Source organism: Coregonus lavaretus (assembly GCF_964263955.1).
Source record: "Coregonus lavaretus genome assembly, chromosome: 20".
NCBI classification, from domain to species: domain Eukaryota; kingdom Metazoa; phylum Chordata; class Actinopteri; order Salmoniformes; family Salmonidae; genus Coregonus; species Coregonus lavaretus.
The window spans coordinates 34,382,831-34,404,499 of record NC_140007.1 but is presented as its reverse complement, the minus strand read 5'-3'; the positions used below and the strand labels follow the sequence as shown (position 1 = coordinate 34,404,499).

Genomic DNA, 21,669 nt, shown 5'->3' with positions numbered 1-21,669 from the left:
CCACACATAAATGGTCTCAGGATGCTTTACTGTTGTGGCATGACACAGGACTGATGGTAGCGCTCACCTTGTCTTCTCCGGACAAGCTTTTTTCTAGATGCCCCAAACAATCGGAAAGGGGATTCATCCGAGAAAATGACTTTACCCCAGTCCTCAGCAGTCCAATCCCTGTACCTTTTGCAGAATATCAGTCTGTCCCTGATGTTTTTCCTGGAGAGAAGTGGCTTCCTCGCTGCCCTTCTTGACACCAGGCCATCCTCCAAAAGTCTTCGCCTCACTCTGCGTGCAGATGCACTCACACCTGCCTGCTGCCATTCCTGAGCAAGCTCTGCACTGGTGGTGCCCCGATCCCGCAGCTGAATCAACTTTAGGAGACAGTCCTGGCGCTTGCTGGACTTTCTTGGGCGCCCTGAAGCCGTCTTCACAACAATTGAATCTCTCTCCTTGAAGTTCTTGATGATCCGATAAATGGTGCAATCTTACTAGCAGCGATATCCTTGCCTGTGAAGCCCTTTTTGTGCAAAGCAATGATGACGGCACGTGTTTCCTTGCAGGTAACCATGGTTAACAGAGGAAGAACAATGATTTCAAGCACCACCCTCCTTTTAAAGCTTCCAGTCTGTTATTCTAACTCAATCAGCATGACAGAGTGATCTCCAGCCTTGTCTTCGTCAACACTCTCACCTGTGTTAACGAGAGAATCACCGACATGATGTCAGCTGGTCCTTTTGTGGCAGGGCTGAAATGCAGTGGAAATGTTTTTTGGGATTAAGTTCATTTTCATGGCAAAGAGGGACTTTGCAATTAATTGCAATTCATCTGATCACTCTTCATAACATTCTGGAGTATATGCAAATTGCCATCATAAAAACTGAGGCAGCAGACTTTGTGAAAATTTATATTTGTGTCATTCTCAAAAGTTTTGACCACGACTGTACAGGTCAACTACAATTACAGGTCAACTACAGTTACAGGTCATCAGATGCACAGAGAGGCACAGACAGTTATAAAAAATACCACACATTCAACGTCTACACACAATGTAGTCTAAAATTGGATGACTAGACTCATGGGGGACTGAATTCTTTGGGAATCTCGAATTTAGTATGACAATGCGATGAGTTCATGTGTGGAATATGTTTGTTTTCTGCTGTGGTGTACTGAAACAATCACAGAATGAAGGCAGTGTCACATACCCTACAACCGTTAGGCCTATGTACTGTTAGTCTCCCGCCACTGCAAGTCATGGTTTGAAAATGTGACTCTTTAACCTTTAATATTTAGAGTAAACTTTTTTTTGCATTACTTAATGTTGTCATTTCATGTTTATCTTTCCAAGTTCAGCAAACGTTAGTGAACTAACTTGAGGAATGACTTGAGCCCCAAGACACATACTACTATATCCTAATAACTTGAATTAAAAAGTGAACAGCAAGCAAAAAATGAAAATACATTTGATGGTGGATTGTCAAGATTTTCTCTTTGCAACTGTGCATCTAAAATACTGTGAGTGATTTATTGATTATTATAAACTGGGTGGTTTGAGCCCTGAATGCTGATTGGCTGAAAGTCGTGGTATATCAGACCGTATACCATGGGTATGACAAAACATTTATTTGTACTGCTTTAATTACGTTGGTAACCAGTTTATAATAGCAATAAGGCACCTCAGGGGTTTGTGATATATGGCCAATATACCACGGCTAAGGGTTGCATTGCGTCATGCCTAAGAACAGCCCTTAGCCGTGGTATATTGACCATATACCACACTTCCTCGGGCCTTGTTGCTTAAGTAGAGTGTCAAATCATTGGGTATTGATTGACTTTGCTGCTAATAAATTATTTTGTGATCATGCCACTGCATGAAGGAGCATTAGAGTTAGAGTTTCTAAGTAGAGCTTTCCTCTCACAACATTCTGAGTTTTGCTTTGTTTTCAGTATATATCAGAGGAACGTCCATTGACAAATGCAGAAAATAACCTAACCGTCTTAAAGGGGCAATCTGCAATTGCTACATCCATTTTAGGACTTGATATATAATTATATATATACCCATTGATTCTTGAAGACTATAACTTATAAATGCCTCATGAGCTTAGTTCGACTGTCACACCCCACCAGCACCCAAAATATAAGCTTGTTAAACTCCAAAGTTTGCAAACATTGTAAATGTAAACAAACGCTGTTTAGCCTCAAAACATGGATAAAATGATAATATTCCCATAATATACACTATATATACAAAAGTATATGGACACCCCTTCAAATTAGTGGATTCGGCTTTTTCAGCCACACCCGTTGCTGACAGGTGTATAAAATCGAGCACATCGCCATGCAATCTCCATAGACAAACATTGGCAGTACAATGGTGTTACTGAAGAGCTCAATGACTTTCAATGTGGCACCGTCATAGGATGCCACCTTTCCAACAAGTCAGTTTGTCAAATTTCTGCTAGAGCTGCCCGGTCAACTGTAAGTGCTGTGAAGTGGAAACTCTAGGAGCAACAATTACTCAGCCGCTAAGTGGTAGGCCACACAAGCTCACAGAATGGGACCGCCGAGTGCTGAAGCGCGTAGCTCCTAAAAATCGCCTGTCCTCGGTTGCAACACTGACTACCGAGTTCCAAACTGCCTCGAAGCAACTGAACTGCACAAGAACTGTTCATCATAAATGGGTTTCCATGGCCGAACAGCCGCACACAAGCCTAACCGTCTTAAAGGGGCAATCTCTGAGTTTCCTGAATTCCTATCAGACCTTGTAGTCATAGCAGATCATATTCTAATTTTTGGTGATTTTAATATTCACATGGAGAAGTCCACAGACCCACTCCAAAAGTCCTTCGGAGCCATTATCGACTCAGTGGGTTTTGTCCAACATGTCTCTGGACCTACTCACTGCCACAGTCATACTCTGGACCTAGTTTTGTCCCATGGAATAAATGTTGTAGATCTTAATGTTTTTCCACAAAATCCTGGACTATCGGACCACCATTTTATTACGTTTGCAATCGCAACAAATAATCTGCTCAGACCCCAACCAAGGAGCATCAAAAGTCGTGCTATAAATTCTCAGACAACACAAAAATTCATTGATGCCCTTCCAGACCCCTTCTGCCTACCCAAGGACGTCAGAGGACAAAAATCAGTTAACCACTTAACTGAGGAACTAAATTTAACCTTGCACAATACCCTAGATGCAGTTGCACCCCTAAAAACGAAAAACATTTGTCATAAGAAACTAGCTCCCTGGTATACAGAAAATACCCGAGCTTTGAAGCAAGCTTCCAGGAAATTGGAACGGAAATGGCGCCACACCAAACTGGAAGTCTTCCGACTAGCTTGGAAAGACAGTACCGTGCAGTACCGAAGAGCCCTCACTGCTGCTCGATCATCCTACTTTTCCAAATTAATCGAGGAAAATAAGAACAATCCAAAATTTCTTTTTGATACTGTTGCAAAGCTAACTAAAAAGCAGCATTCCCTAAGAGAGGATGGTTTTCACTTCAGCAGTGATAAATTCATGAACTTCTTTGAGGAAAAGATCATGACCATTAGAAAGCAAATTACGGACTCCTCTTTGAATCTGCGTATTCCTCCAGGGCTTAGCTGTCCTGGATCTGCACAGCTCTGCGAGGGCCTGGGATCGGGAGAGACACTTAAGTGTTTTAGTACTATATCTCTTGACACAATGATGAAAATAATCATGGCCTCTAAACCTTCAAGCTGCATACTGGATCCTATTCCTACTAAACTGCTGAAGGAGCTGCTTCCTGTGCTTGGCCCTCCTATGTTGAACATAATAAACAGCTCTCTATCCACCGGATGTGTACCAAACTCACTAAAAGTGGCAGTGATAAAGCCTCTCTTGAAAAAGCCAAACCTTGACCCGGAAAATATAAAAAACTATCGGCCAATATCGAATCTTCCATTCCTCTCAAAAATTTTAGAAAAAGCTGTTGCGCAGCAACTCACTGCTTTTCTGAAGACAAACAATGTATACGAAATGCTTCAGTCTGGTTTTAGACCCCATCATAGCACTGAGACTGCACTTGTGAAGGTGGTAAATGACCTTTTAATGGCGTCAGACCGAGGCTCTGCATCTGTCCTCGTGCTACTAGACCTTAGTGCTGCCTTTGACACCATCGATCACCACATTCTTTTGGAGAGACTGGAAACCCAAATTGGTCTACACGGACAAGTTCTGGCCTGGTTTAGATCCTACCTGTCGGAAAGATATCAGTTTGTCTCTGTGAATGGTCTGTCCTCCGACAAATCAACTGTACATTTCGGTGTTCCTCAAGGTTCCGTTTTAGGACCACTATTGTTTTCACTATATATTTTACCTCTTGGGGATGTTATTCGAAAACATAATGTTAACTTTCACTGCTATGCGGATGACACACAGCTGTACATTTCAATGAAGCATGGTGAAGCCCCAAAATTGCCCTCGCTAGAAGCCTGTGTTTCAGACATAAGGAAGTGGATGGCTGAAAACTTTTTACTTTTAAACTCGGACAAAACAGAGATGCTTGTTCTAGGTCCCAAGAAACAAAGAGATCTTCTGTTAAATCTGACAATTCATCTTGATGGTTGTAAAGTCGTCTCAAATAAAACTGTGAAGGACCTAGGCGTTACTCTTGACCCTGATCTCTCTTTTGACGAACATATCAAGACTGTTTCAAGGACAGCTTTTTTCCATCTACGTAACATTGCAAAAATCAGAAATTTTCTGTCCAAAAATGATGCAGAAAAATTAATCCATGCATTTGTTACTTCTAGATTAGACTACTGCAATGCTCTATTTTCCGGCTACCCGGATAAAGCACTAAATAAACTTCAGTTAGTGCTAAATACGGCTGCTAGAATCCTGACTAGAACCAAGAAATTTGATCATATTACTCCAGTGCTAGCTTCCCTACACTGGCTTCCTGTTAAGGCAAGGGCTGATTTCAAGGTTTTACTGTTAACCTATAAAGCGTTACATGGGCTTGCTCCTACCTATCTTTCCGAGTTGGTCCTGCCGTACATACCAATACGTACGCTACGGTCACAAGACGCAGGCCTCCTAATTGTCCCTAGAATTTCTAAGCAAACAGCGGGAGGCAGGGCTTTCTCCTATAGATCTCCATTTTTATGGAACAGTCTGCCTACCCATGTGAGAGACGCAGACTCGGTCTCAACCTTTAAGTCTTTACTGAAGACTTATCTCTTCAGTAGGTCATATGATTGAGTGTAGTCTGGCCCAGGAGTGTGAAGGTGAACGGAAAGGCTGGAGCAACGAACAGCCCTTGCTGTCTCTGCCAGGCCGGTTCCCCTCTCCACTGGGGTTCTCTGCCTCTAACCCTGTTGCAGGGGCTGAGTCACTGGCCTGCTGGTGCTCTTTCATGCCGTCCCTGGGAGGGGTGCGTCACTTGAGTGGGTTGAGTTACTGACGTGATCTTCCTGTCTGGGTTGGCGCCCCCCCCCCCCCTTGGTTTGTGCTGTGGTGGAGACCTCTGTGGGCTATACTCGGCCTTGTCTCAGGATTGTAAGTTGGTGGTTGGGGATATCCCTCTAGTGGTGCGGGGGCTGTGCTTTGGCGGAGTGGGTGGGGTTATATCCTTCCTGTTTGGCCCTGTCCGGGGGTTTCTTCGGATGGGGCCACAGTGTCTCCGGACCGCTCCTGTCTCAGCCTCCAGTATTTATGCTGCAGTAGTTTATGTGTCGGGGGGCTGGGGTTAGTTGGTTATACCTGGAGTACTTCTCCTGTCTTATCCAGTGTCCTGTGTGAATTTAAGTATGCTCTCTCTAATTCTCTCGTTCTCTCTTTCTCTCTGAGAACCTGAGCCCTAGGACCATACGTCAGGACTACCGGGCATGATGACACCCTGCTGCCCCCAGTCCGCCTGGCCTTGCTGCTATTCCAGTTTCAACTGTTCTGCCTGCGGCTACGAAACCCCTACCTGTCCCAGACCTGCTGTTTTCAACTCTAAATGATCGGCTATGAAAAGCCAACTGAGAGACCTGAGCCCTAGGACCATACGTCGGGACTACCGGCCGTGGTGACTCCTTGCTATCCCCAGTCCGCCTGGCCTTGCTGCTATTCCAGTTTAAACTGTTCTGCCTGCGGTTATGGAACCCCTACCTGTCCCAGACCTGCTGTTTTAAACTCTAATGATCGGCTATGAAAAGCCAACTGAGATTTATTCCTGATTATTATTTGACCATGCTTGTCACTTATGAACATTTTTGAACATCTTGGCATGGTTCTGTTATAATCTCCACCCGGCACAGCCAGAAGAGGACTGGCCACCCCTCATAGCCTGGTTCCTCTCTAGGTTTCTTCCTAGGTTTTGCCTTTCTAGGGAGTTTTTCCTAGCCACCGTGCTTCTACACCTGCATTACTAGCTGTTTGGGGTTTTAGGCTGGGTTTCTGTACAGCACTTCGAGATATTAGCTGATGTAAGATGGGCTATATAAAATAAAATTGATTGATTGATTGATGCGCAATGCCAAGCATCGGCTGGAGTGGTGTAAAGCTTGCCTCCATTGGACTCTGGAGCAGTGGAAACCCATTCTCTGGAGTGATGAATCAAGCTTCACCATCTGGCAGTCTGACGGACGAATCTGGGTTTGGCGGATGCCCCAATGCATAGTGCCAACTGTAAAGTTTGGTGGAGGAGGAATAATGGTTTGGGGCTGTTTTTCATGGTTAGGGCTAGGCCGCTTAGTTCCAGTGAAGGGAAATCTTAACGTTACAGCATACAATGACATTCTAGACAATTCTTTGCTTCCAACTTTGTGGCAACAGGTCCAAACAGAAATGGTTTGTCCAGATCGGTTTGGAAGAACTTGACTGACCTGCACAGGGCCCTGACCTCAACCCCATCGAACGCCTTTGGGATTAATTGGAATGCCAACTGCGAGCCAGGCCTAATCGCCCAACATCAGTGCCCAACCTCACTAATGCTCTTGTGGCTGAATGGAAGCAAGTCCCCACAGCAATGTTCCAACATCAAGTGGAAAGCCTTCCCAGAAGAGTGGAGGCTGTTATAGCACGAAAGAGGGGATATTAATGCCCTTGATTTTGGAATGAGATGTTCGACGAGCAGGTGTCCACATACTTTTTGTCATGTAGCGTAAGTTTGTTCATTACAGTGGCCAAACTAAGAATGGACAGTTTGCTGTGTCACATCCGGTGGAATATTCTAGCGGATTTGTCTGTGGGGCTTTAAAAGCAGGCGCGCTGAGAAGTAGACTGAGATGCTTTTGAGAGGTGAACCATTGAAACGTTATTAGGATGCGATAAACAGCCACTTTGTACACATGAAGAAGTAACTATTACAGAAGAGAGATTTATTTAATACGGTTGTTTAGTTCCATTCAAGACGTGTCAATCATTTGCACTATTTCAGCATCATCTTTAGGTCATTCCAGGTAAGCACGACTGTTTAAATTAACCTCATATCAGCTTACATAGTGTGTAGAAAACCGATTGTTGTCTCCCATATGCAGTTGTCATGAGCATTTCAGTCAATTCTATTTAAAGAGTCTATGGATTGACGATTTTGTCCTCTAAATGTGTGACGCACTTTGTATAAAATAAATATGCAGCAACCATTTTGTTTTTGTATTTTCAAAATAATGTAAGATTTTAAATACTATTATCTACTGTGAAAATGATGCGCGTAGCGCCCGATTTTACCTAGTTTATACGCTATTGAACGTAGTAAACTAGTGAGGAACTTATGTAGATGCGCGTTGCTCTAGTGCTGAAGAAACTGCGCTGCGTAGTGTGCGCACCCACTGGATCAACCTATAGGCTATAGCATCTGCGAGCCCACTGCCGATTTGTGATCTGTTGAAGCTAAATAGTCTAGTATATTGACTGTGTATAGGAACTTGTAGTACAGTTATCATTTTGAAAATTAACTAGAAATATTGCTTTTGAAATAGATTTTCCTTTGAGCGTATTTGACTAGATAAGGCTGCTATTGATAGTTACATTGTTAGCATAATGTCGTGTTTTTTTTTTTTTGTGAATGAATAAGTTTCAGACAGATTCATTTGATATAAAAATCTCCGAGAGATTGGTGGTTGATTGAGGTACTTTAGGCATACAGTGTTTATTCATGCCTAGATCAGAGTCTATTGCAATAATGATTAGATGGCTCAGTCAGTTATCAACTGCAGGGGATTGAACCAGTTGCGAAATTGTCTTGTAGCCTACAATAACAGACAAATATAGACATGGCTTAAAACCTGGAGCTCTGAATATACCACGATTATGTGTGCCGTTGTTATAGCAGTCATCGTAATGTAATTTGTTATGAAGTTGACTATACATTAGGACAGATAATAGTTGGACAAATGAAAAATAAAGTAAAATCAAAATGCAGCAAATTGTTCTCATTCAGTCGACTGGGTTATCCAGGGTTGCCAGATGTAGCAAAAATGTGTAGCCCAGTGACCACTCAACCTGCACAAAAGGCCTAAAAAGTTGCCATATTTATACAATAAACCCTTTTTCCATAACATTATCAAGCCAATTAAGAAGGAATATCGTAGTAATGTCGTTAGAAGCAAAATGAGGTTTTCCTAAAAATAATAATTGCGAGCTATTACATGAAGTAATAAAGAAATTTGAATACGTGGCAAGAGAAAAAATAATTCTGATGCTGATTGGCTGACAGCCGTGGTATATCAGACCATGTACCACCGGTATGACAAAATATTTATTTTTACTGTTGTAATTACGTTGGGAACCAGTTTATAATAGCAATAAGGCACCTTGTGGGTTAATGATATATGGCCAATAAACCACGGCTAAGGGCTGTATCCAGGCACTCCGCATTGCGTTGTGCAGAAGAACAGCCCTTAGCCGTGGTATATTGGGCATATACCACACCCCCTCATGCCTTATTGCTTAAATAAATCCCCTTTGCGCATGTGCATAACTATAGATAAATCCAACAGGAGAGTTTTAGTGATGAAAGTTGGACAGAGGATCTCAATCTCTGAGCAAGAAACACTTGGACAAACACAAAAAATAACTGTTAGGCTATTTTCTGGCAATTATGCTGTTATGTGCCAGATGTTAAGACTACAATCTGTTATAAATGGCCCATTTTCATTTCAATAGGCATCAGATTAAAATCTGGGTTTATGATTGTAATTCAATTTTGCCATGGTTTGCTTAGATAAAGGCAAGTAGCCTATAGCCCCTGATAGGCGTACATTTAATTTCATATAGTCTACAATAGTCTAGACAAAGATGTAAACTGAACGAGTCTGAATTGACCTCACGCGCTTACAGACCCAGCAGAAAATATTTTTGGGATAGTCTCTGGACTCTGTAGCCTGTCGAGCAGCCCTCACTGTGGAAAGAGTGATGGCTTTTTGCCACTGCCTCTGTGTTTTGCCCGGCAACATCCGTTACGTACTGGATGTGTCTGAGGCTTCTTGGGCTCATGGCCTCCATGATTGTGGTAGTGCCGCTTGGTCTCCTCCTCATAAGAGACTTCCAGCATTGGGTGACCTCACTACGCTTGGACCCGTCTTTCCACCGGCACAGGCACGTGCTTCTGTCTGCAAAGAGTCTTATCGGCACATCAATGCTGGAGAGACCCATCCCTCTTGACACGGGGCTGCCCTACTGGGAGGGTCTTCGCACAAAGTAGTGACAACGGATGCATCACTACAGGGATGGGGGGCATTCCACGAAGGGTGAACGGCGTATGGTCAGACTCTACGAGTACAGCCCATATCAACATTCTCGAACTCTACACTGTTATTAGCCCTAAGGCACTTCTGTCCATTCCTACAGGGCCAACATGTCCTGGTCAGGGTGGACAATATGTCTACAGTGGCGTATATCAACCGCTAAGGAGGAACACGCTCCTGTCAACTTCACTCTCTGGCGAGAGCGATCTTGCTATGGAGCAGTGAACATCTGTCTCTCAGAGCAACACGTGCCAGGCAGACTGAACTCGGGTGCGGATTTACTGTCGCGGGGGAACTCCCTACCAGGGGAGTGGCGACTTCATCCCGAAGTCGTCGAGAAGGTGTGGGGACATTACGGCAGGGCTGCTGCCAATCTGTACGCATTGCAGGACAACGCGCACTGTAGCTTGTTATTCGTGATGAGATCACAACCCTCCTCTAGGCGTGCTTCTATACGCCTTCCCGCCAGTGGGTCTGATTCCCCCCCCGTACTCTGGACAGAGTGAGAGCAGTCTATCCTTCATCCTGATAGCCCCGCATTGGCCTGGGAAGCAATGGCTGGCGGAGATTGTACAGTACCTCTCCTGTACGTGCAACTATGGCGCCTCCCACAACGCAGGGATCTGCTATCCCAAGCACAGGGTGAAATATTCCACCCTCATCCCAAGCTGATGGCTCTCTGGGCCTGGCGCGTGAGAGGTCAACTTAAACTCGGTGGGCTTGCCTCCGAACGTGGTTGCCACAATTCAGAGTGCCATAGCTCCTTTTATGACATAAAGTGGAGGGTACTCGAGAGGTGGTGTGAGAGACGAGAGTTGGTCCCCTTTCAGTGTTCCATCCCTGCCGTTCTCTCCTTCCTACAGGAATTGCTCAACAAGGGCATGTGTGTGTCTCTTCACAGTCCGTGTTGTTCCATAAGGTGTAGTTTTTACTGCTTGCTTGAGTTACTTGATGTGGAATAGAGTTCCATGTAGTCATGGCTCTATGTGTTCTGGACTTGGACTGAGTGTTCTGGACTTGGACTGTGAAGAGACCCCTGGTGGCATGTCTTGTGAGGTATACATGGGTGTCTGAGCTGTGTGCTAGTCGTTTGAAGTTGATGGGTCATTGATAACAAAACCTTTTGATATAGCCAATCATTTTAATGTGTGTTTCACTGGTGAAGTGGACAAACTGAGAAGTGAAATTACAACATTTAACAGTGAACCATCATATTTGTGTATTGAAGATCTAATAATGGAAGAGAAGGATTTCTGTTTTGAATTTGGTCAAGTTTGTGTGGAAGAGGTGGAAAAACAATTGTTATGCATCAATAATGATAAGCCACCAGGTATAGACAACTTAGATGGTAAACTATTGGGAATTGCCACCCCTATTTGCCATGTTTTTAACCAAAGCCTAAAGGAGTGTTTGTGTGTGTGTCCGTCCACAGGCGTGGAAGGAAGCTAAAGTAATTCCACTACCTAAAAATAGCAAAGCACCCTTTGCTGGCTCTAACAGCCACCCAATCAGTTTGCTGCCTGTTCTTAGTAAACTGATGGAGGTAATTTTTTAACAAATACAATGCTATTTTTCAAAGAATAAGTTAACTACTGACTTTCAGCATGCATATAGGGAAGGGCACTCAACTTGTACTGCATTGACTCAGATGACTGATGATTGGCTAAAATAAATGAATAATGAGATGATAGTTGGAGCTGCTTCTCTAACATCAGATATGTACAGTTGGGTATCTCTCAGGGCAGTTGCCTTGGGCCGTTACTCTTGTCTATTTTTACAAATTATTTACCACAAATGATTTGCCAAGCTAAAATGATTATGTATGCTGATGTTTGCACTTTCTACACATCAGCACCTACAGCCAGTGAGTTCACTGAGACTCTTAGCAAGGAGCTAGTCAGAATGGGTAATTGACAATAAACAGTTCTTAAATACATCTAAAACCAAAAGCATTGTATTTGGTTCAAAGCATTCTCTTAGACCTGAACCTCAAATGGAGTTGTGCATAAAGGGTGTGACCATTTTGAACAAGTTGAAGAAGCTGAACTCCTAGGAGTAACATTGGATGGTCAGTTATCATGGTCAAGTCATATTGACAAAGTTGTTGTGAAGATGGGGAGGGGTATGTCTGTTATAAAAAATATGTTCTGCGTTTTTGACACAAAGATCAACTGTACTAGTTTTTCAGGCTCTGATCTTGTCTCATCTTGATTACTGTTCGTAATATGGTCAGGTGTAGCAAAGAAAGACCTAGCAAAGCTGCAGCTGGCTCAAAACAAAGCAGCATGCCTTGCCCTTAACTGCACACACAGAACTAACATCAACAACATGCATGATAGGGTTTCTAGGTTCAGGAGAAATCGACTACTTCTCTTCTAGTCTTTTTAAGAAACATTTGTGTGTTGAAAATACCTAACCACTTGTATAATCTATTTGTATACACTTAAAACAGACATACATACCCCATTAGACATGCCACGATGTGTTTCTTCACGATACCAAAAACAGATTTAATGTGTCGCTCAGTTACGAATGAAGTCATCGTGGAATGCTCTGCCACCAGAGGTTACTCTGGCAAAAAACAAGTTTAGCTTTAAAAAAAGTATACAAAAACATTATCACAGTGCCTCTCCTTTCTAAAGATCTAATTTAACTGTACTGTATATAAGAATATGTATATATGAATGGTGTGTAAATAGCATTTTTGTTGTCTGTCTTTCCAATAACTTTTTTTTTCAATGATACTTTTTTAAATGTAATATCTTATTATGTTCTTGTCTAACTGTTCTGTACTTTGTCATGTATTTGTACATTTTATGTGGACCCCAGGAAGAGTAGCTGCTGCATGTTCAGTAAATAATGGGATCCTAATAAACTAAAATGAAAATGCTATTTCCATTAAGTATGCTTTTCAGTCCAGAACTAGGCTTAATCTGTTTCTTGGAAACAGTCCCTAAATGTTGACTTTCTTCCAGCTGCTGTGCTGTGGGCAGACTTACGCAGAGAGAACCATGATTCTGCTGACTCCATCCTCTGGTAAGTGCTTGTTTCTGGGTGCCCCTGGGCAAACATGCATGACAAGGTTTTGATGATCTGTGTCAACACTAGAGCCCCTGGTAAGAATCATGCAAAACTTGTTTCAGAAAATGTAAATCCTGTTTTATAAGTGTAGTGATAAAGTACTGTTGTAAGATATACAGTATTTGAGGGTAGATACAGTAGATGGAAATAGTCAACCCCAAAGGGTCAAGGCAAAGACAGACACAAGCATGTGAAGAGCCGTGTTGAGGAAAACCTGTGTTGAGGACAGCTATGAGCCACTAGGTATAATGACGATAATAATAATAATAATAATAATAATAATGAGGTGTTTAGGTGCTGTAGTTAACATGGATGTGAGTGTAGTTTTTTCACATCTGAGATCAGGTTTTTCCCTTATACTTACTTGTACTAGCTTAGAGTTATAGCAAGTTGTCAACTTTGAAATGATATAGTGGATAATACATATTGTTACTCATCAACATTAAATATATAATTTAATGTTAATACAGGTTGTATGTGATTATGTAGATTGTAATTGAATGCTACAGCAATATCCTTTTTATTTTTTATTTTCTTGATGTACTGTAGCACCTTTTTTTTCCGAAGAGTGTAGGATCAGGTCCCCCCCTTTCTTATTCATTATAATCTAAAAGGCAAAACTGGTCCTAGATCAGCACTTCTACTCAGAGACACTGAATATGGGCCCAGAAATACTAACTTAAAAGTGTGAATGTGTCTAGCTCTGGCTTGATACTTGGATGGTATTTATCAGTGGTGAGACAGTATTGACTGTCTGGATTAGGGATCAGACCTGGTGTATCCTTTCTTGTGAAACACAAGATGGCTATTTTTCTTTTTCCGGAAGAGTAAGAAGTGTATTTCTGTCCTAACTGGGTTACTATTTCAATATTTTCAAGTATTTGTTGACATTCTAGGCTAAACAGACAAAGCTTAGTGGAAGTTACTGTAAATATAACTGCTTATTGATTCGGCATAGTTTACCATTTTGGGTTTTCTGGTTAGGTTGTAGAAAGCCAGGTAATGTAAAATGTAAATCGGAAATGAGAAGCATGCTTGTCAAGTGAACTTAACTTCTTCTAAGAAGTTGTTGTTGGCTTGTGCTGTGTCTCATACACTGTTTTCTTTCAGATGAAGAGTCTGTTGAACTCGACTGGCTTTGGAATCACACGAAGTTCTGTGTGCAAAACAGAATAGTAGGAACATGACTTTAACCCCTTTTCACGTACAGACGTTAGTTTGTTAGACTATTTTAGTTTAAAAAAAAAAGTTGCTATGGTAACCTTTTTATTTATGTTTATTTTATTTAGTGGTATGTGGGTCTTTGTCTGCGAAGACACCCTCTTTGCTACTTCTGTGTGAAATCTAAACTCACTAGTGGAGCCACAGACACTCAAGAAAAAAGATCCCTTTGTTTGCCTTAATTAAAAACCCTCACAGCATTGCAAGGAACAAAAACAGCTCTGGCCATAGTGAAGCAGCTTGCATCATTAGACCTTCCAGCTTGCTAAGTAAGATGACCTATACATGATGCCTTTCAATATGTTTAAAGATTCTGTCATTATTAATTAAATGAAAGTCAAATTAAATTGCCCTTACATTATTTGATTACTTTAATAACTGTAATGGAATTACTCAGTATTATACAGTTACTTCTGATAGGAACGTTGTGATATAACAGTACTTGGTTTCCAAATAACAAATGTATAAGGAAACTGTATTTGCAAGTAATTACCATGACATTTCCACAAACTATGACAAAGACAGAAAACAGGCAAACTGTTAAATATTGATGCTTTTTAATGGCTACCCATCCATGTGAAAGTTGCTGCCATGTGTTTGTCATTGTTCCAGGTCACTGGTTTTGCCAGTCAACCAGCTTAATGAATCAACAGCCCTGTAGAGTCAATATCTCAGGGTTGCACTATAGTACTATGTGTGGAGGATAGTCCATTACTATAGTACTATGTGTGGAGGATAGTCCATTACTATAGTACTATGTGTGGAGGATAGTCCATTACTATAGTACTATGTGTGGAGGATAGTCCATTACTATAGTACTATGTGTGGAGGATAGTCCATTACTATAGTACTATGTGTGGAGGATAGTCCATTACTATAGTACTATGTGTGGACAGTCCATTACTAAATCATAGTACAATGTATGCACAGTCCCTTACTCCCTCCCCACCAGTCTCTCTCTGCTATAAATGTACTATATATTTGCAAAATAAGTATTTAATGCGTCAATATGACTGACAATATTGACACTATCAAATGGTGTTTACTGTACATACTGAGACAGCCCCCTCATTTGAATGTTTTATTCTGAAAAGTGGATTAGTCTATCGAATGGTGGGTCTCCAATAAACGTACATACTACTTGGTAAGTGCTACTACTTTTTATTAGCTACATTAATCCATTTTGTATAGGTTTGTAAATAATGTACAATTTGTATATTAAAAAGGAAGTTTCTTTGCAAATATTCATTCTTTGATAACAAAATACATGATTTAATATTGTATAACAGTATTATATTGTGTAATTTTTGAAGCACAATCTAAACCACTTGGGAATTTTATTTAGGTTCTCCCATATACTCAAAATCTGCTGGTTACAAGTACTACTGTAGGTTGAATGCTGTAGGGTTGGTGCATGGGGCTTTACTGTTGCCCTTTAATTTTCACTCATATTTTTTTTCTCCATATCTTGGTACAGCTGCTGATTGCTGTCCTGGTCTTGAAGAGGGGCCACATAAGTAGCAAGTCAATAAGCCAAATGAGCCAAACAAGTTAAAGCTGATCATTTGCAAAAAAAATTGTTATACCAATGATTGTTTCGCGTGTTTGGTTTGTTTGAGATATCCGTTTAAACAGGATGGCACTTTTGACATACTGTACACTAGTTTAAGTATGGCCGTCAGATATGATATGGTCCTATCATATCTGTAGTGTTTTAGCTACAATCCTCTTCAGAGCAGCTAAGTGAACCTAAAATACACCACCAGCTAATAGCAATCACTGTCCTCACTGTTCTCAGGTTTCTTCCAGCACACCAATAAGCTTTTTCTGAGCGAGCAGGCCACTGGTGTCCAGCTCAAGGAGTTTGTACGCAAAAATGCAGCCAATGCTCTGTCTATGGCCAACATGCTTATGGGCATGGCCTCCATTCTCTGCAGCCTGAACGGGTGAGTGAACACACATTTCAGTATCTGATTTTCTTTAAGAAACTATAGTATAGCTTAAATGGATAATGTTTCTACTGCTAAATGGATTTGTAAATGGCAGAATTATGTCATAATAGCTCATCTGTGTTGAGGCATATTGTTCTCAAAACAAGTTTGAATGTTGTATTAACAGTTGACACAAATGCGGGTCCTGCCAAAAAAGCTGAGCTGTTGAGGGAAGACCAAGATTAATACAAGCAGCTTATCAAGGTCAGGTCATCTGGCCTTCAGCTCTAAAACATTATACAGCACACTTCAAACACCACCCTTGAAGCGTTATTGAAGTTAAATAATATACACTCGGTGGCCAGTTTTAGGTATACCTATCTAGTACCGGGTCAGACCCCCCTGTGCCTCCAGAACAGCTTGAATTCTTCGGGGCATAGATTCTACAAGGTGTGGCATTCAAACATTGCTCAATTATCAAGGGACCTAACGTGTTCCAGAAAATACCACTGCCACCAACCTGTACCATTGTCACCAGGCAGGATGGGGCCATGGACTCATGCTGCGTACGCCAAATACTGACTCTGCCATCAGCATGACGCAACAGGAACCGGGATTCGTTGGACCAGGCAATGTTTTTCCACTCCTCAATTGTCCAGTGTTGGTGATCGCTTGCCCACTGGAGCCACTTCTTCTTGGTTTTAGCTGAGACGAGGGGAACCTGGTGTGGTCATCTGATGCAAAAGCCCATCCGTGACAAGGACCAACGAGTTGTGCGTTCCGAGATGCCGTTCTGCTCACCACTGTTGTATTGCGCTGTTATTTGCCTGTTTGTGGCCCGCCTGTTAGCTTGCACGATTCTTGCCATTCTCTTTCTACCTCTCATCAACGAAATTGCCACTGATGTTTTTTTGTTTATCGCACCATTCTCGGTAAACCTTAGACCAGGGGTCTCCAACCTTTTCTAGCATGCGAGCTACTTGTCACGAGCTACACATTTTTGCTTTCAAATGGGCACATTCTTCTCTCCCCTGCAACTCTTCCCCGGGTTCTCTTGCACACTATTTTCTGTCAATATACCTGGTAAAATAATGGTTAATAAACTACTCTAAGGGGGCACTATAAAACCTAAAAAATATATTTATCCCAAATTATGCTTTATATTTTCCCAAATTATGTTCTCAGTTAACTTTTTTGTGGTTTTAGACTTTTTGATTTTCACTCTCAAAATGATTATATATTTCTTTGGTAATTCCTCTTTTAATTGTGCATCTCGCTCTTTAATTGTGCATCTCGCTCTTTAATTGTGCATCTAGCGAGTGAGGAATGTGCACTTTCTTTTGTAACAGTATTTTTATTGGAATTTCACAATTTTCTCTCATATTAAGAGATACAATAACAAAGATGTTTATATACAGTGGGGAGAACAAGTATTTGATACACTGCCGATTTTGCAGGTTTTCCTACTTACAAAGCATGTAGAGGTCTGTAATTATTATCATAGGTACACTTCAACTGTGAGAGACAGAATCTAAAACAAAAATCCAGAAAATCACATTCTAAGATTTTTAAGTAATTCATTTGCAATTTATTGCATGAAATAAGTATTTGATACATCAGAAAAGCAGAACATAATATTTGGTACAGAAACCTTTGTTTGCAATTAGAGAGATCATACGTTTCCTGTACGTTTCCTGTTTGCAGAGATCATACGTTTCCTGTAGGTCTTGGACCAGGTTTGCACACACTGCAGCAGGGATTTTGGCCCACTCCTCCATACAGACCTTCTCCAGATCCTTCAGGTTTCAGGGCTGTCGCTGGGCAATACGGACTTTCAGATCCCTCCAAAGATTTTCTATTGGGTTCAGGTCTGGAGACTGGCTAGGCCACTCCAGGACCTTGAGATGCTTCTTACGGAGCCACACCTTAGTTGCCCTGGCTGTGTGTTTCGGGTCGTTGTCATGCTGGAAGACCCAGCCACAACCCATTTTCAATGCTCTTACTGAGGGAAGGAGGTTGTTGGCCAAGATCTCGCGATACATGGCCCCATCCATCCTCCCCTCAATACGGTGCAGTCGTTCTGTCCCGTTTGCAGAAAAGCATCCCCAAAGAATGATGTTTCCACGTCCATGCTTCACGGTTGGGATGGTGTTCTTGGGGTTGTACTCATCCTTCTTCTTCCTCCAAACACAGCGAGTGGAGTTTAGACCAAAAAGCTCTATTTTTGTTTCATCAGACCACATGACCTTCTCCCATTCCTCCTCTGAATCATCCAGATGGTCATTGGCAAACTTCAGACGGGCCTGGACATGCACTGGCTTGAGCAGGGGGACCTTGCGTGCCGTGCAGGATTTTAATCCGTGACGGCGTAGTGTGTTACTAATGGTTTTCTTTGAGACTGTGGTCCCAGCTCTCTTCAGGTCATTGACCAGGTCCTGCCGTGTAGTTCTGGGCTGATCCCTCACCTTCCTCATGATAATTGATGCCCCACGAGATGAGATCTTGCATGGAGCCACAGACTGAGGGTGATTGACCGTCATCTTGAACTTCTTCCATTTTCTTATAATTGCGCCAACAGTTGTTGCCTTCTCACCAAGCTGCTTGCCTATTGTCCTGTAGCCCATCCCAGCCTTGTGCAGGTCTACAATTTTATCCCTGATGTCCTTACACAGCTCTCTGGTCTTGGCCATTGTGGAGAGGTTGGAGTGTGTGGACAGGTGTCTTTTATACAGGTAACAAGTTCAAACAGGTGCAGTTAATACAGGTAATGAGTGGAGAACAGGAGGGCTTCTTAAAGAAAAACTAACAGGTCTGTGAGAGCTGGAATTCTTACTGGTTGGTAGGTGATCAAATACTTATGTCATGCAATAAAATGCAAATTAATTACTTAAAAATCATACAATGTGATATTCTGGATTTTTGACCTCTACATGCTTTGTAAGTAGGAAAACCTGCAAAATCGGCAGTGTATCAAATACTTGTTCTCCCCAGTGTGTGTGTGTGTATGTATGTATGTATGTATATATATATATATATATATATATATATATATATATATATATATATATATACACATACACATACAATTAAACAAACATACAGACAGAAATTAAACACAAAAGCTCAGTTTAAATAAAGGAATTAGGTCCAACACATGGAACGTACACTGTAATCCTGAGACAAGTAAACAATCACCATTCTAAGAAAAATCCTTGCAGCATAATAGCTGATAAATCAGGTTCTAGGTCATTTAAATAAGGTTCCCATACTTTGTAGAACTGATCAGTTTTAGAATGTAATGTACATGTCAGATATTCCAATGGCACCCATTCAAATAGTATCTTATGCCAATCTTTAATAGACGGGACCTTGTCACTAATCCACTGTAAGAAGATGTTTTTCCTCGTTGCGAAGGTAAGGATGTTGTGAAGCCTCCTCTTACCCACAGAAGTAACATGCCTACTAGGGAGACCTAACAGCAAAGAAACTTGATCCAATTCTAGGTCGCCCCTAGGATTTTTTCAATTTCTTGAAGAACATTAGACCAGTATCTTTGTAATTTGGAACATGACCATAAACAATGTGTTAGGGTGCCTGTATCAATTTTACATTTAAAGACACTGAGGAGAGGAGGAGGAGGATGGACAAAAAGCATGTCTGCGATTTGGGGATATATGCAATCTGTGTATTATTCTTAATTGGATTGCTCTAGGACGAGTACAGATAGATATTGTTTTTGCATATCTCCAAATGTCCTCCCACATCACCTCATCAATAGTAACAGACAACTATTTATCCCACAGTCGCTTCACCCTCTGTGTGTCAACAATAGAAAATGACCTTAAAGCATCATAAAACAAACTTAGAGACATTTTCCTTTGTGAGAGAAAAAGCATTCTTTCAATGACAGACACATCAGGGTTGCCAATCAAGGTGGTGCTCTTCAAAATATAGTGTCTTTCTTGTAGAAAGTGGAAAAAGTCCTGCTTTGGGAGTCAATATTTCTCAACCATCTGCTCAAATGACAATAAAATCTTATCAGCAAATAAATCATTTAGTCTGCATATGCCCTTATTAAGCCAAATGAAAAAAAGCTGGGTTGTTAAGAATTGGGGTAAGAGCAGGGGTTAGTTTGGACCTTCCCAAAAAATGTTGAACTGACCTCCATCCTTTGAGTGTGTTAAGTGTAATGGAATTATTGCAGTGATCATTTACAGACTTGAAACTTCTGAAAAATAAAAGATCCTGCAAGGGGTATTTTGAAAAAGAAGTCTCAATGTCTAACCAAATAGAGGAGTCATCATTTGTGATCCAGTCAGAAATATAACATAAGTGGGCACACCACTAATAAAACCTAATATTGGGCAGATCCAAGACGCCCATAGAACCTGGCAGCTGCAATATTGCCATCTTAAGCCTTAGCTAGCATTTACTCCGTATGAACGAACTAAACCAGCCATTTAAATATTTTATTACCTTATTGGAAAGTAAGACTGGGATCATTTGGATTGGGTAAAGTAGTATAGGTCAAATGTAAATGTTCAAGAGGGATATTCTACCTAACCATGATATCGGAAGAGTTCCAGCTCTCCAGATCCTGTCTTATTGTATTAAACAAGGGAACAAAATTGGCTTTGTACATTTGCTGGAATTTAGGAGTTAGGAATATACCCAGATACGTAAACCCTGAGGGAGATCATTTAAAAGGAAAGGGGGGAGAGGTAGTAGAGAGCTAAGACTACCAAGTGGCATACCCGCTGATTTAGTTCAATTTATCTTGTAGCCTGAGAATTCACTGAATAATTCAATAATATTAACAAGAGATGTAATTGAAATCTCGGGGCTAGAGATGAATATCAGAACATCATCAGCATACAAGCATATTTTATGATGAACATCACCAATGAGCAGACCCTGTATAGCAGGCGTTACTCTGATGGCCTCGGCCAGTGGTTCCATAGTGAGTGCAAATAGGAGAGGGGACAAAGGACAGCCCTGCCTCGTACCTCTGTGTGTGGAGAAGCTATTTGACCTTAGCCCATTAGTAAGGACAGCAGCCTGAGGGTCATCATATAAAACCTTAACCCATTTTATAAAGTTGTCCCCTAGACCAAATTTAGTCAGAGCAAAGAATAGGTAGGACCCCTCCAGGTCAAATGTATTCTCAGCATCTAGGGAGAGCACAAGACCATCCATAGCACTTTGTTGATAGGTTTGAATAACATTAAGAAGCCACCTGACATTGTTACATGACTTACGGCCCTTAATGAAGCCAGTTTGGTCCCCTTTCACAATTAGTGGCAATAAGTCCTCTAGTCATGTGGCTAGGATTTTAGAAAGCAATTTTCTATCCACATTCAGACGGGCAATGGGTCTGTACGAAGAACAAGACTCTGGGCATTTTCCCTTTTTGAGAATAAGTGATATGTTGGCTTCCCTCAGCGTTTGAGGGAGGTGGTCATTTGAAAATGAGTAGTTAAACATATCAAGCAATGGCTCAAGGATAAGGCCATGGAACTCCTTATAGAACTCACTACAAAACCCGTCTGGTCCTGGGGCCCTACTATTTTGAAGACTCTTAATTGCAAGCATCTCTTCTAGGGGCATTAAGGAGAGACCTCTGTTCTTTGGAAATAGTAGGGAGCGCAATCAAAGTCCTCCATTAGTTTGGGTGCATCATTTGTCAGTTCTGAGGCATAAAGATTTGCATAACATTCCTTAATTTATCTATTTA

General features: G+C 41.5%; 1 protein-coding gene across 1 annotated transcript in view; it reads left to right on the top strand.

The window, feature by feature from the left end:
- Positions 1-7,181: 7,181 nt before the first annotated feature.
- Positions 7,182-21,669, top strand: part of LOC311148214 (transmembrane protein 269-like) — a 36,747-nt gene continuing 22,259 nt past the window's right edge. Inside the window, exons 1-4 of the mRNA XM_084185102.1 lie at positions 7,182-7,255; positions 7,395-7,416; positions 12,678-12,738; positions 15,803-15,950. Coding sequence (XP_084041228.1) covers positions 12,714-12,738; positions 15,803-15,950 — 173 coding nt within the window. The 5' untranslated portion in view covers positions 7,182-7,255; positions 7,395-7,416; positions 12,678-12,713. The remainder of the gene's footprint in view (positions 7,256-7,394; positions 7,417-12,677; positions 12,739-15,802; positions 15,951-21,669) is intronic.